This window comes from Haematobia irritans, chromosome 1, assembly GCF_050003625.1.
Source record: "Haematobia irritans isolate KBUSLIRL chromosome 1, ASM5000362v1, whole genome shotgun sequence".
Lineage (NCBI taxonomy): Eukaryota > Metazoa > Arthropoda > Insecta > Diptera > Muscidae > Haematobia > Haematobia irritans.
In genome coordinates, this window is record NC_134397.1 from 31,355,332 (window position 1) to 31,371,855 (window position 16,524).

Here is a 16,524-nt window from a genome sequence, read left to right on the forward strand (position 1 = left end):
ATGTTTTGGTATAGCCCCCATATATATTTTTCTTCTTGTGCTTCTGAAACTATATTTTCTATCAGATTTTCCTGAAATTTAAAATGTAGAGTTCGTTTGGGACCATAAAAAGGTGTGCGAAAATGGTACCCATCGGTCCATGTTTTGGTATAGCCCCCATATAGACCGATCTCCCGATTTTGCTTCTTGGGCTTCTAGAAACTATATTGTCCATTCGATTTACCTAAAAGTCTTGAGCTTCTATAAACTGTATGTATTACCCGATTTGCCTGAAATTCGAAATCTAGATGTATTTTTGGATCACAAATAAGTGTGCCGAAATTTAAGTATATCGGTCCAGTTTTTGGTATAACCCCCATATAGACTGATCTCTCGATTTTTTCTTCTTGGGCGTCTAGAGACTATATTTTCTAGCCGATTTGTTTGGAATTGAAAATCCGAAGGTATTTTAAGATCACAAATATGTGAGTAGGAAATGGTGCCTATCGGTCCATGTTTTGGTATAGCCCCAATATAGACCGATCTCCCGGCTTTATTTCTTTGGCTTCTAGAATCCGTAGTTTTTATCCGATTTGCTGGAAATTAGAAATCTTTAACGAAATTTTAGACAAACGAAATTTCCTTTTCTTATAAAGTAATTTCGTTTCTTCTACGATTGTCTCTAAAATTTGTATCAAAAGAAAACTTTGTCTAAAATTACGTTTCTCAAAAAAGAAAACACTTCTTTCAGGGTATGGCAGGCGCACTGATCATGAAAATTGCTTGAAACTGAAAATAAAATTTCCAGATTTTACTCATCGTATTTGTTAAAATAATGGCGGAAAAAACCTACAGATTTAAGATTTCAAATCAAGGCGTAATTTCATCATATACACGATATATTTATAATTTCTCTAAAACTCAAACAAAATTGGTTCTCATAAATCTAGAATCTGATCTGGTCTGCATGGGTAGAGTCTTTAAAGTTTGTCTTCGGGAACTGACTTGCTTGGGAGGAGATTTGTCATAAAACCCCCTACAATTATATATATTATCAAGTAACCCACTACGACTTTTTTCAGAGTTTTCAAAGTAAACTATTATATTTGATTCATGGTGGTGGGTATTTAAGATTCGGCCCGGCCAAATTTACTGCTGTATATACTTGTTTATTTAAAAAATTGTGCTTAAATTAATTAAAATCTCGAATTTTTAGATTTAAGATGAAAACTCTTCAAATATAGGCTGAAATTTATTTTGAGAACTTTGCATCTTTGGTTTAAAGGTTCTTTTTTTTTTTGGAACTAAGAGAATATTTTTTACTGTGAAGTGGACGATGGATGTTTAAACTGGCATTTGTTTGTACGTGAATAATCTTAACAACGAAAAGAGAATGAAAATTTGATAAATGTGATCTGTATTCTAATTTTACTTTTTTGAATCTAGATTTAAACCCAGATAAGTCGGTTAGGAATGTCTTTATTTTAAAGAAGCCGCATCTTTGGCTCGGAATCAATACCAAAATACTTAAAGGATGCTCAAAATCTTTGGATCCAAGTAACCTTTTGCAGGAAGGTCCAAAAATCAAATTTGGGCTTTGATTTATATGGCGGCTACATATTATTATGTACCGATATGGACCATGGTTATTAGAGACAATACACAAAGACCACGTACCAAATTTCAACCGAATCGGATAAAATTAAATTTATAGCTCCGGAGCTTTCCGGAAATCAAATCTGGGGATCGGTTTATATGGAGGCTACATATGGAACATTTTTGAACCGATGAGGACCATTTTTTGCATGGTTGTTAGAGGCCATATACTTAATCAGATCGGATGAAATTTGCTTCTCCAAGAGGCTCTGCAAGCCAAATCTAGGGATCGGTTTATATGGGGGCTACATATAATTTTAGACCGATATGGGCCAATTTTGGCATGGTTGATAGAGTCATATACTGAGGCCATGTACGAAATATTAAGCAGATCGGATGAAATTTGTTTCTCCAAAATGGCCCATTTACAGCGTCATTCGACCTGCATTAATCACAAATACCTGCGGCAAGTTTCAAGTCGATAGCTGGTTTCATTCGGAAGTTGGCGTAATTTCAACAGACGGACGGACAGCCAGACGGACATCGCTAGATCGGCTCAGAATTTCACCACGACCTAGAAGATATATACTTTTATACCAATATTTCAAATGGAATGACAAGTATACCCCCAATTCGATGGAGGATTTGACTAGACTTAAATACTTTTTTTGCGTACATTAGTTAAATTAACTAAAACAAATATATTTTACCGTAAGTTCGGCCAGGCCGAATCTTATGTACCCTCCACCATGGATTGCGTAGAAACTTCTACGAAAGACTGTCATCCACAATCGAATTACTTGGGTTGTGGTATGTTAAATCGTTTTCTAAATTGTGAGTTAGTCCATACGTGGTATTTATATATTAGACAAAAAAGGTATGTGTAGGTAAGTCTACAAATAATTACGAATCGATATGGACTTTTGCACGGTACGTAGGGAGCCAGAATTGAAATATGGGGGTCGCTTATATGGGGGCTATATACAGTTATGAACTTGATATGGACCAATTTTTGTGTGATTGGGTATCGATTTATCTGAGGGATATATATAACTATAGACCGATATGGAGCTAGTTCGGCATTGTTGTTAACGGGCATATACTAGCACAATGTATAAAATTTCGACAAACTCGGATGAAATTTGCTCCTCCAAAGGCTCCAAAACCAAATCTCGGGATCGGTTTATATGGGGGCTATATATGATTATGGACTGATATGGACCACTTTTGGCATGGTTGTTAAATATCATATACTACCACTACGTACCAAATTTCAACCATATCGGATGAATTTTACTTCTCCAAAAGCCACCGGAGGTCAAATCTGGGGATCGGTTTATATGGGGGCTATATATAATTATGGACCGATTTCGACCAATTTTTGCATGGGTGTATGAGGCCATATATTAACACCACGTACCAAATATCAACTGAATCAGATGAATTTTGCTCTTCCAAGAGGCTCCGGAGGTCAAATCTGGGGATCGGTTTATATGGGGGCTATATATAATTATGGACCGATTTCGACCAATTTTTGCATGGGTGTTTGAGGCCATATATTAACACCACGTACCAAATATCAACTGAATCAGATGAATTTTGCTCTTCCAAGAGGCTCCGGAGGTCAAATCTGGGGATCGGTTTATATGGGGGCTATATATAATTATGGGCCGATGTGGACCAATTTTTGCATAGTTGTTGGAGATCATATACTTACACCATGTACCAAATTTCAGCCGGATCGGATGAAATTTGCTTCTCTTAGAGGCTCCGCAAGCCAAATCTGGGGATCGGTTTATATGGGGGCTATATATAATTATGGACCGATGTGGACCAATTTTTGCATGGTTGTTAGAGACCATATATTAATACCATGTACCAAATTTCAGCCGGATGGGATGAAATTTGCTTCTCTTAGAGGCTCCGTAAGCCAAATCGGGGGATCGGTTTATATGGGGGCTATATATAATTATGGACCGGTGTGGACCAATTTTTGCATGGTTATTAGAGATCATATGCTGACACCATGTACCAAATTTCAAGCGGATCGGATGAAATTTTCTTCTCTTAGAGGTTCCGCAAACCAAATCTGGGGATCGGTTCATATGGGGGCTATACGTGAAAGTGAATCGATATGGTACATTTGCAATACCATCTGAGCTACATCAATATCAACTACTTGTGCCAAGTTTCAAGTCAACAGCTTGTTTCGTTGGAAAGTTAGCGTGATTTCACTCAGAATTTCACCACGACCCAGAATATATATACTTTATGGAGTCTTAGAGCAATATTTCGATGTGTTACAAACGGAATGACAAAGTTAATATACCCCCAACCTATGGTGGTATAAAAATAGGAGAAAAATATACAAAAATTGAGCATAAGGATTTACTAAGTTCGTGGCTCCCAAAATAGTTCAGAAAGAATTTCTTAAAATTTGTAAATTTTACCAATAATTAACCCATTTTGAACTTCGTGTGGCACTAAAGACAGCTTAGCAATTTTGAACACCAATTTTTTCCTTCAAACTACGAAATTTTCTAACAAGTGAAAAAAATATTTATGTCTTATATGTTAAAATATCTTGAATTTATTTTTCATGTTAGCCTGATACTGAAACAGGGGATTAACGTCCAAATGCATGATATCTTAATTTTACAATTAATTATTTTTTGAGCTTTATTTACAAAGTAGATCAAGGAATTTGATCAATAGGTCAATTGATTAATGAATTTGTAAAAATTATTTAATTATTGCAGTACAGTTAACTAAATTTCTAAAAATTTTTCTTTTTGGTGGGATCACTGTTTTTTTTAAGTGTCGACTTGAGGAGAAACACACCACGCTGTAGTGGTCTTTATTGCTTTTGCGCTTGAGGTATTACTACCATAAAATTTCCAAGCAATGCAAAATAACAAACTCCCAAATGCTTGCAGGGATATAAGCGTATAAGTGTGTGCGTGTGCATGGTTATTACAAGTTTAACATTTTTATGCAGATTTACAGATGCTCTTATTTAAATGTAGTGGTAGTGGTACTGATTCTATTGGTACTGTCAGTGATGTATTTCTCTACTTCTGTTATGAATATGTAGATTCGAAAATCTTCAACGGGTGTTTTTTTTTTTTTTTGTTGGAGTTTTTCCATTTTTCCAACTGTCAAGGACACTTTTAAGAGTGATCCTAACAAGATGGGAGAATATGTAAAATATGGGCAAGTGTTGGATATTCACAGAATAATATTACAATAGATAATTGAATTTTGAATTTTGTGTAAATTGAAAGTTACAACAGAGTTGGTCTACATCTACATTCCGAATGTCATACGAGGTGGGGGTTTAATAAGTACTTAGCCGACAAAAAATAATAAAAGTAGGCGATTGAATTTTTCGATTTTGCATCATCCGTTTATGCGAGAAACTTATGACACGATCGTGTTCCTACCTTACGACCCTATCTTCTTCAATATTCTGAGGGGGATATATCTTTTTTGGAATTCTACTTAAAATATTAGCAATGAAAGAGGTGGTAACATACATTGGCTGAGAAGTAATGTTCCTCAGACAATCAGCCTGCAATAAAAACCTTCGAATCTTTGTTCTTTTACTCGAAAACGGCCATAGACTGTCGCAAATCTCTCAACGAGATGGCTGAACAGTACAATATTTAATTAATATGGATGTCTAGCTACACATAAATACTAGAGAACTGCGAAACGGATGTTTTAGCAAGGCTAGGAACTACCTTACATAGAGGAACTAGAATCTGTTGATATGTCCTTGGCTTCCTGGAAACTCCTACTGCCTGAGAAGGCTTTTATGATGGAGAATATCCAATGGGAGAATTGCAAGGGTTAGCTTTTTCAAGAGAAATTGTTCAAGTGAACCAATTATTGGAACAACGTCAGCCGTATGGGTTTATATTTTAATATTATTTGCTACTACTTTTGAGGATATGTGATTTCTATATGCTATTCATGAGGATAGTACCAAAAGTACTGTCCAACCATACAATTCACTGTTTACTATTTTATCCAATTTTTTCTTACTTCCTAAATCTCTATGGACAGACAAAATACTTTATTATGTATACATTTAAGGGCCAACGGATTTTTGTATAGTAAAATGTCAACTGACCTTTGGTCTTCTTCATATTCCCAAAGGAATTCAAACAAACAGTCAGTGTACACAAAGTAAGTGTTAATTGCGAAAAGCTTGAAAAAGGCAAATATACGTAAATGCCATTTGGGAAAACAAACATGCATAGGCCAAAAAGGAATACCACAAAAATATGGTTAACAACAGAAAGTTTGTTCGACGAAAACAGAAAACTTTCTCTTGGCTACTTTTGGCCTGATCTGAATGTGTTTCTTGTCTGGAAATGGACTAAAAATCAAGATTCAATTTTAACAAAAAAAAAAAAAAAAAAATTGTACAATAAACTCATTCATAACTTACCCACTACTTGTAAATGAACCCGAGCGCTAACTTTTGGTTCTGTAGAAACTTGACATTCATAAGCACCAGCATCACGGGCCTGCACGTATTTTATCTGTAGTGTCCAAAATTTGTCCGGTTGTTTTAATGCCAAAAACCGTTGGTCAGCGATAAAGACAGCTCTGTAAGGAGGAAAAAAAGATAAAAGCCAAAAGTTATATAAAATAAAGAGTAGGGGAAAAACAATTATAGTCCATGATTAGGTAAATATCCTACGACAATTGTTTTGCTAGATAGATGATGAATTTTTGCATGATTGTTACAAGGTATATACTGATATTACATGAAAAATTCTAAAGTATTGGGCAGAATTTTCTACTCCAGAACGCTCGAGAAGTCAAATAGGGGCTATATGAAATTATGAATCGATATGGTCCAGTTTTTCAATGATGATGCCAGATCGTATACTGGCATCACATATTGAATTTCAATCATATCCGATGAAATGTGATGCTCCAAAAGTCTCCGGAATCAAATCCGGATGGATATACATAAAGATAGTAATAAGCTACCGTGGAGCGCCTTGCATTCAAAGGGTCATTGGTGCACCACAGTTTCGACCTAACCCCAAAATGTTTTTCAGCGCCGGATTATCTTATCTCAGTTAGGCTGATTATATTTTTGTATGTTTCAAAGCTTCTGTAAGTGGTCTCACCTCAATGGAATGGTCGTTCGGACTCGGATACAAAAAAGGTCCTTTGTCATCGAGCTCAACGTAAAGTCGGACGGAAGTCATTGATATGAGAGAAATTCACCAATTAAGGTATCAATATGGACTGAAAAGTCTAGGTGAGCCTACAATAACAGGGTGTCACTATAACACACCATGCCTAAAATGCCAATTTGCAATAGAACGTTTCAAAACGAAAGCTCGTTTCGTTCGGAAGTTAGGATGATTTCAATAGATGGATGGACGGACATCGCAGATCGATTTAAAATTCAAAATCACCTCGATGCCACTTAAGTTAAAAAAGAGCAAGATCTCACCGATAGACAAAAAGTTAGACTGGAAAGAAAAGTAGTCAAAGTGGTCATTTACCGAATTTGGTTTTATCTGATGAGAGCGATTCCAAACTGAGCAGTTGGTGTACAAACAAAATAATGGGAGTTTCTTGCCAAAAAGAGGTCAACTGAAAATCTAAACCTTCGAAATGACCACCAGAAATCCAGCGTCGCTGCTGATATTGCAGTGGGTTGCCTTAACGGCCGATGCTCGCTCCCATATAGGGAAAAGGTCCTATAAACAGTGTTAAAGTCATGGACAGACAAATATACCAGCCGCAGACCATGGCCAAGGAGGTTCTTTGTTTCATTTGGCACCACAATAATCTCTGGATCCTAATCATCCAGAGAAGGAATATTGTCGCCTCCTAGAGACAAAATCATATTATACCCTCAACTATAGGATGGGGGTATATTAAATTTGCCATTCCGTTTGTAACACATCGAAATATTGCTCTAAGACCCCATAAAGTGTATTTATTCTGGGTCGTGGTGAAATTCTGAGTCGATCTGAGAATGTCCGTCCGTCTGTTGAAATCACGCTAACTTCCGAACGCAACAAGCTATTGAATTGAACCTTGGCACAAGCAGCTGTTATTGGTATAGGTCGGATGGTATTGCAAATGGGCCACATCGGTCCACTTTTACGTATAGCTCCGATATAAACGGACACCCAAATTTAGCTTGCGGAGCGTCTAAGAGAGACAAATTTCATCCGATCCTGCTGAAATTTTGTACATAGTGTTAGTATATGGTCTCTAACAACCATGCAAAAATTGGTCCACACCGGTCCATAATTATATATAGCCCCCATATAAACCGATCCACAGATTTGGCTTGCGGAGCCTCTAAGAGAAGCAAATTTCATCCGATCCGGCTGAAATTTGGTACATGGTGTAAGCATATGGTATCTAACAACTATGCAAAAATTGGCCCACATCGGTCAATAATTTTATATAGGCCCCATATAAACCGATCCCCCGATTTGGCTTGCGGAACCTCTCAGAGAAGATCCGATCCGGTTGAAATTTGGTACATGGTGTTAGTGTATGGTCTCTAATGACCATGCAAAAATTGGTCCACATCGGTCCATAATTATATATAGCCCCAATATAAACCGATCACCAGATTTGACCTCCGAAGCCTCTTGGAAGACCAAAATTCATCTGATTCAGTGGAAATTTGGTACGTGGTGTTAATATATGGCCTCAAACGCCCATGCAAAAATTGGTCGAAATCGGTTCATAATTATATATAGCCCCCATATAAACCGATCCCCAGATTTGACCTCCGGAGCCCCTTGGAAGAGCAAAATTCATCCAATTCGGTGGAAATTTGGTACGTGATGTTAGTATATGGTATCCAACAACCATGCAGGAATTGGTTCATATCAGTCCATAATTATATATAGCTCCCATATAAACCGATCCCCAGATTTGATCTACGGTGCCTTTTGAAGAAACAAAATTCATCCGATCTGGTTGAAATTTGGTACGTGGTGGTAGTATACACAGAAAATAATATTATAATTTTTGAGCTAACAATCAATTGTTGTTACAGCAATTTTATTTGATGTAACAAAATGTTTGTTGATATAACAAAATTGGTTGCTAAAGTGACTAAAATCGTAATTGTATTTACAAACTACGTTGTTAGCTCAAATTTAAACATAATTATAATTGTATTGACAATCAAATTAATTGATATTTTTTGTGTGATATTTAACAACCATGCCAAAAGTGGTCCATATCAGTCCATAATCATATATAGCCCCCATATAATCCAATCCCGAGGTTTGGCTTTGGAACCCCTTGGATGAGCAAATTTCATCCGAGTCAGTTGAAATTTGGTACATTGTGCTAGTATATGGCCGTTAACAACCATGCCTAACGAAGTCCATATCGGTCTGTAGTTATATATAGCCCTCAGATAAATCGATCTCCAATCACACAAAAATTGGTCCATATCAAGTTCATAATTGTATATAACCCCCATATAAGCGACCCCTATATTTCAATTCTGACTCTCTACGTACCGTGCAAAAGTCCATATCTATTCGTAATTATTTGTAAACGTACCTATACATACCTTTTTTGTCTAATATGTACCACGTATGGACTAACTCACAATTTAGAAAACGATGTTAAGAAGTTTTAAGATAGCACAACCCAAGTAATTCGATTGTGGATGACTGTCTTTCGTAGAAGTTTCTACGCAATCCATGGTGGAGGTTACATAAGATTCGGCCTGGGCAAACTTAAGGCCGTATATAATTGTTTTTTGACTGAGAATATGTAAAATATTGTTGGCAATCATGTTATTGTTTCTAACATTATGTATCTTTTTTCGAAAACAATTTTATGTTGGGCGAGAAAACAACATTTTTGGTGCAAAAATGTAACATGGAACCCATCCAAAACTAAAAGATGATCATGTTCCGCGTGGTCGGTTGGACTTTTACGTTTGGACATTTTGGATAGTAAGGTTGCCACTAGAAAATGCCTGAGTGTTGATCATCTCAATTCACATATCAGCTACCCTTTTCAAAGGGGCTCTAAATAAAAATGGTCTTTAGAGTCATTTTGCACCATTAGACCTCCATCAATACTGGAGTCAAGTTTTAATCTGGTAGCGTTTGTCGTTCGGAACTTATTGTTACTTTAACAAGCGGACGGACAGACATTGCTAGATCGATTTTTTCCACCGCTAAGAATATAGGCTTTGAAACCCCAAACATGAAGCTTCTAAAATCATACAGATATGTACATTATTATTTCCTTTTAAGTTAATTTTCGAAGTCTGTAATCATTCCCTTTAAGCGTACAAACGGACTTGAAAAGAACTAAATTTTTCTTAGTCCATGTCCCAGAGGCAAATAGTACTTTGCACAAAATTTTGGAAGATAGAAGAATAAATGTATTTTATTATTATAACTATTTTAATTATTTGCTCAACTGAAATCTCAAGAATTGCAGTCTTAATTGTATAGCATTTTGTATATGCAATTTTCCAATGTTTCTGGAAATATATGCCTATATATGAAAGCGAAATATCAAATCCTATCACAACATAATATGTACAGTCATAGCTTATGATATATTATCATATTGTATTCACAATCTAAAATTATCTTTAAATGAATTAAACATTTTTGGTCCAGGCTTATCGTAAAACCAATTGTGGTGAAGACCACAATAGACCAGTTCATTTTTCATTAACCTATCATAGCCAACAAATTTAGTTTGCTGTGAATATCATCACAAATTAGTTCTTGCTCTTTCTCCCCTAATTCACATAGCAGACTGTCTATGTAGAGAGTTAGAATAAATGAAATTTGCTTGAATTACCCAGATACCTAACACATATTTCGAATACGCTCTCTCTCACACTCGCACGCTCACACACACATACAACATAAATAATGCTCATTAAGTTGTGGTAAAATATTTCAGTCAATTACTTGAATTGACCAAATTAGACTTTCCACATGGCCAATGCTGAATGGTACAAAGAGTTGCACTGCATTTGGGTAAAATCAAGCATACACACACTCTCTCTCTCGCTCTTCTCTTAGAGACTGCAATAAAATTCAGCTATCTGTAATTGAACAATCTGTACATTTAGCCATAAATTTGTGGTAACTTAAATATTCCAAAATGTGTCATTATTATTAATCGAATGTCAACTCCTGTAGCCAAGACGAAAAGCTAAATGAAATGATTGAACAAATATATATATATATATGCCTTGCGAAGTATGTTTACAATGTTCCATTGACAAAACTTTGATTTGTAATGTGCCAATTTAGGCAAATTGTCTATTGGAGAAGACATTCTTGATGTCTTGGTTTCTGGTTTGGTTTAAAGGTATTTAAATGATGGGTTTAATATGGCTTGAAATATTTTGAATAAAATATATTGTGATGATTTTGAGGGCAAACGTAATTTCAAGTGACTGTATTCTTATAAAAAAAAACTATATGGAAAGCTCAAAGAACTTTATTGTTAATGAACTTTCATACAAAAATTGATGGTAATCCTAATTTTATAATAATCGAATTTTGTATAGAAAATTCATTGAAAATTTGATGTTAATCGAATTTTCATAAAAAATTTAAGGATGTAGAATTATTGTAGAAATTCTTATAAAAATCGAATTTTCATAGAAAATTTTATGATCGGATTTTCATAGAAAATTTTATGATAATCGATTTTTTTTTTTGTATTGAATATTTGATGATAATCGATTTTTTTATAGAAATTTTATGTTAACCGATTTTTTTTATAGAAAATTTTATGAAAATCAAGTTTTTATAGAAATTTTTATGGTAATAATATTTTTATAATTTTGATGACATTCGAATTTTTTTGTTAGAAAATTTCATGATAAGCTAGTTGTTATAGAAAATTTTATGATAATCTAAATTTTATAGAAAACGTATTGATAATTGATTTTTATAGAAAATTTTATGATAATTGAATTTTATAGAAAATTTTTATGATAAGCGAACCTTTATAGAAAATTTAATGATAATCGAATTTTCAGAGAAAATTTTATGATAATCGAATTTTTATAGAAAATTTGATGATAATGGAACTTTTTTATAAAAAATTTTGCTATAATTGAATTTTCATGAAAAAATTTGATGATAATCGATTTTTTATAGAAAATGCAATGGTAATTAAATTTGAATAGAAATTTTGATGATATTCGAATTTTCATAGACATTTCGATGATACTGGAATTTCTTGTTATACAAAATTTCATGATAATCTCAATTTTTTAGAAAATTTAATAATAATCTCAATGTTTTAGAAAATTGTATGATAAGGGAGTTTTTATAGAAAGTTTGAGCGTAAACGAATTTTTAAAGAAAATTGAATGGTAATCTTAATGTTTTGCAAACTATTCCTCTGCAACTATTAAATGTTTCATAAATTTTCTATAGAAAAAACATTTTGACAAAATTTTCAATAGAAATACATTTTTGAAAAAAATTTATATAGACATTATATTTTGACAAAATTTCCTAAAGACATTAAAAGTTGAAAAAATTTTTTTATAGAAATAAAATTTTGACAAAATTTTCTATAGAACTATAAAATTTTGAAAAAAAATTCTGTGGCAATAAAATTGGGGGATTGATTTATTTGTGGGCTATATATAATATAGATCGATACGGATCAATTTCGGCATGGTTGTTATCGGCCATACACTAGCGAAATCTACCAAATTTCAACCGGATCGGATGAATTTTGCTTCTTCAAGAGGCTCCGGAGGTCAAATCTGGGGATCTGATATAATGGGTGCTATATATAATTATTAACCAATATGGACCAATTTTTGCATGGTTTTTAGGGACCATATAATAACACTACGTTCTAAGTTTCAACCGGATGGGATGAATTTAGGTCCTCCAAGAGGCTCCAGAGGTCAAATCTGAGGATCGGTTTATATAAGAGCTATATGTAATTATGGACCGTTATGGACCAATTCTGTCATGGTTGTTAGAGACCACTTACACCACGTACCAAATTTCAACCGGATCGGATGAAATTTGCTTCTCTTAGAGGCTCCGCAAGCCAAATCTGGGGATCGGTTTATATAGGGGCTATATATAATTATGGTTCGATGTGGACTAATTTTTGCATGGTTGTTAAAGACTACATACCAACACCATGTACCAAATTTCAGGCGGATCGGATGAAAGTTGCTTTTCTTTGAGGCTCCGCAAGACAAATCTGGGGATCGGTTTATATGGCGGCTACATATAACTATGGACCGATGTGGACCAATTTTTGCTTGGTTCTTAAAGACCATATACCAACACGATGTTCCAAATTTCAGCCGGATGGGATGACATTTGCTTCTCTTTGAGGCTCCGCAAGCCAAATCTGGGGAACGGTTTATATGGGGGCTATATATACTTATGGACCGATATGGCCCAATTCTTGCGTGTTTCTTAGAGACCACATTCTATCACCATGTTCCAAATTTCAACCGGATCGGATGAATTTTGCTCCTCCAGGAGGCTCCGGTGGACAAATCTGGGGATCGATTTATATGGGGGCTATATATAATTGTGGACCTATATGGACCAATTCCTGCATGGTTGTTAGAGATCATACGTGGTGTTAGTATATTGTCTCTAACAACCATGCCAAAATTGGTTCATATCGGTCCATAATTATATATAGCCCACATATAAGCCGATCCCCAGATTTGACCTCCGGAGCCTCTTAGAGGAGCAAAATTCATCCGATCCGGTTGAAATTTGGTACGTGGTGTTAGTATATGGTCTCTAACAACCATGCAAGAATTGGTCCATATCGGTCCACAATTATATATAGCCCCCATATAAATCGATCCCCAGATTTGTCCTCCGGAGCCTCTTGGAGGAGCAAAATTCATCCGATCCGGTTGAAATTTGGAACATGGTGATAGAATGTGGTCTCTAAGGAACACGCATGAATTGGGCCATATCTGTCCATAATTATATATAGCCCCCATATAAACCGTTCGCCAGATTTGATCTCCGGAGCCTCTTGGAGGAGCAAAATTCATCCGATCCGGTTGAAATTTGCAACGTGGTGTTAGTATAAGGTCGCTAATAACCATGCCAAAATTGGTCCTTAACGGTCTATAGTTATATATAGCCGATCCCCAATCACACAAAAATTGGTCCATATCGGTTCATAATCACGGTTGCCACTCGAGCCAAAAATAATCTACCAAAATTTTATTTTTATAGAACACATTGTCGAAATGTTATTTCTATAGAAAATTTTATTTCTATAGAAAATTTTGTCAAAATTTTATTTCTATAGATTTTTTTTCCAAATTTTATTTCTATAGAATTTTTTTTCCAAATTTTGTTTCTATTGAATTTTTTTCCAAATTTTTTCTATAGAAATTTTTTTTCCAAATTTTATTTCTATAGAAATTTTTTTCCAAATTTTACTTCTATAGAAAATGTTGTCAAAATTTTATTTCTATAGAAACTTTAAACTCAATTATATACGTATTTAATCGGCCTTTTTAGTTTAATATATACCACGTATGGACTATGTGGTATATATTACGGTGTTAGGAAGTTTTAAGATACCTTACCATCGGCAAGTGTTACCGCAACCCAAGTAATTCGATTGTGGATGACAGTCTTCAGTAGAAGTTTCTACGCAATCCATGGTGGAGGGTACATGAGCTTCGGCCTGGCGGAACTTACGGCCGTATATACTTGTTTAATAATAATTTTCTTTTTAATTTTAAATAATAAAAATTAAAATAAAAAAGTAACCCTTCTTATTTCCAAAAAATCCAAAAGTGTTGACTAAAGTAGCGACAAAGTACTACTGATTCATTAGTTCCAATGTCTCCATATGGTTCCATAAGTACCATCTAGTCAGTAGTGGATTTTCAATGACAAGCATATGTTAAATATCTATAGCAAAATACATTGTGTGGGGTATACTTTGTCAATAGTACTGGTGACATGGTCTGTAGTGAATCACAACAGTTTCACTATTGACATTTCCTACAGGTTATATACTTTATGGGATCATAGGCCAATATTTCGATGTGTTACAAACGGAATGACAAAGTTAATATACCCACCATCCTATGGTGAAGGGTATAAAAATATTACCCTTCCAACATCATATGAGTATAACATAATGTGATTGGTGATAAACGAATACAACGAAATCTATATTGATAAAACAAAAAAAATCTTTTTCGACTATTTGATATTTCGACCATCTTAGAGGTCGCCCCCTTTCTATCTAATAGCCATTCTTCGCCATGTTGTATTCGCATATAGTTTGGGCAAGACAGAATGCGCCAAAAATAGTCATTCACTTCAAGTTCTTTGTTTTAAATATTATTCCTATATTGTTTATTGTTGTCTATAGTTCCGTATTTATCTATTAAAGTCCCAATATTCCAGTGAATTTATCCCTATTATATGCTAAGAATCCACATCATGCATCCAAAATATTATTTCAATTTTTGACCTTTTCGGTATTACTCAACGCTAAATTCCTGCTTATCCATAGTTGGCTTAATTTTGTTCTATTTAAAAAAAAATGGCTTTATTTTTTCAATTCAATATGTAACATATTTACCATGGCAACCAAAATACAATTGTATAAATCCATGCTCGAGTTTACCTCTGGGGCATATGGAAGCATTCAAGATGCTTTCATTCTATCAGATATGCCAAATTGATAGTAACATTTCCAATAATAAAATTTACTACAAATCCTGAATTATAAAATTCCCCAAAGGTTTGTGCATCCCTACGTACAATGCAGCAATCTATCGCTCTCTCTTTCTCTCAACTCACCTAAACATATTAAGGAGCCATACAACACACATCATCTGTGTGTGTATGGGAGAATGTGAGTGAGACCAATGTAAATGGAGCCACTTGGAAAACATCTACTTAGAGCTTTTTATTCGGAGTCTATAAAAGAAAAAACAGCCACCATGAATGAAGAACATCCAAACAGTCAAACCAGCCAATATAGAAGCCAATAAGAAAGGGCTAAAAAAACATATCGGCCAGAATGAACAGAAAGGATAAAAACTCAAGAGGATAGCATACAAAAACAACAACAACAGCAAGAAAGACAACGCTGTATAAAAAGGATGTGTGTACGCCATTGAAGAAGTTTGCCGTTGATTTGTGTCCGCACTGATTGCTTCCTGGTGTAATGTAATCTTTTATATCAATCTAAGTTACACACAAACACCCACAAATTCAAGGAGAATCAAAGGCCTTTGTGATTGGTGCGGGGGGGGGGGGGGTGAGTTTTTGTGTGTTTGTATGTAGCATTTTGTGTGAATGCGTGTGGCAATTGCATCGAGAGAGAAGCTAAGTAAAAGTAGATATGTGTACCCATGAGCTTTCCCTAATAAAGAGTTCAGTATAGACCAATTTTATTGCTGACATTAAGGGATAGGGTTTTATAATCAGATAAATGGAATATTTACTGTACATTTTTTAATTGATTTTTAAAAGTAAATATCGAGTCAATATTTTTGCACATACAATTTTGGATAAGAAATTGACTTTTTCAAAATTAAAAAAAAAAACAAATAAGGAAAGTCTAAAGTCGGGCGTGGCCGACTATATTATACCCTGCACCACTTTGTAAATCTAAATTTTCGATACCATACCACACCCGTGAAATGTGTTGGGGGCTATATATATAAAGGTTTGTCCCAAATACATACATTTAAATATCACTCGATATGGACAGAATTTGATAGACTTCTACAAAATCTATAGACTCAAAATTTAAGTCGGCTAATGCACTAGAGTGGAACACAATGTTAGTAAAAAAATATGGGAAACATTTAAATCTGAAACAATTTTAAGGAAACTTCTCAAAAGTTTATTTATGGTTTATCGCTCGATATATATTTATTAGAAGTTTAGGAAAATTAGA

General features: G+C 34.6%; 1 protein-coding gene across 1 annotated transcript in view; it reads right to left on the reverse strand.

Moving 5' to 3' along the window:
* The window catches only part of dpr11 (defective proboscis extension response 11), a 555,551-nt gene that overhangs the window by 58,302 nt on the left and 480,725 nt on the right, over positions 1-16,524 (reverse strand). The window contains exon 7 of the mRNA XM_075289722.1: positions 6,032-6,192. Within this exon, the coding sequence (XP_075145837.1) occupies positions 6,032-6,192 (161 nt within the window). The remainder of the gene's footprint in view (positions 1-6,031; positions 6,193-16,524) is intronic.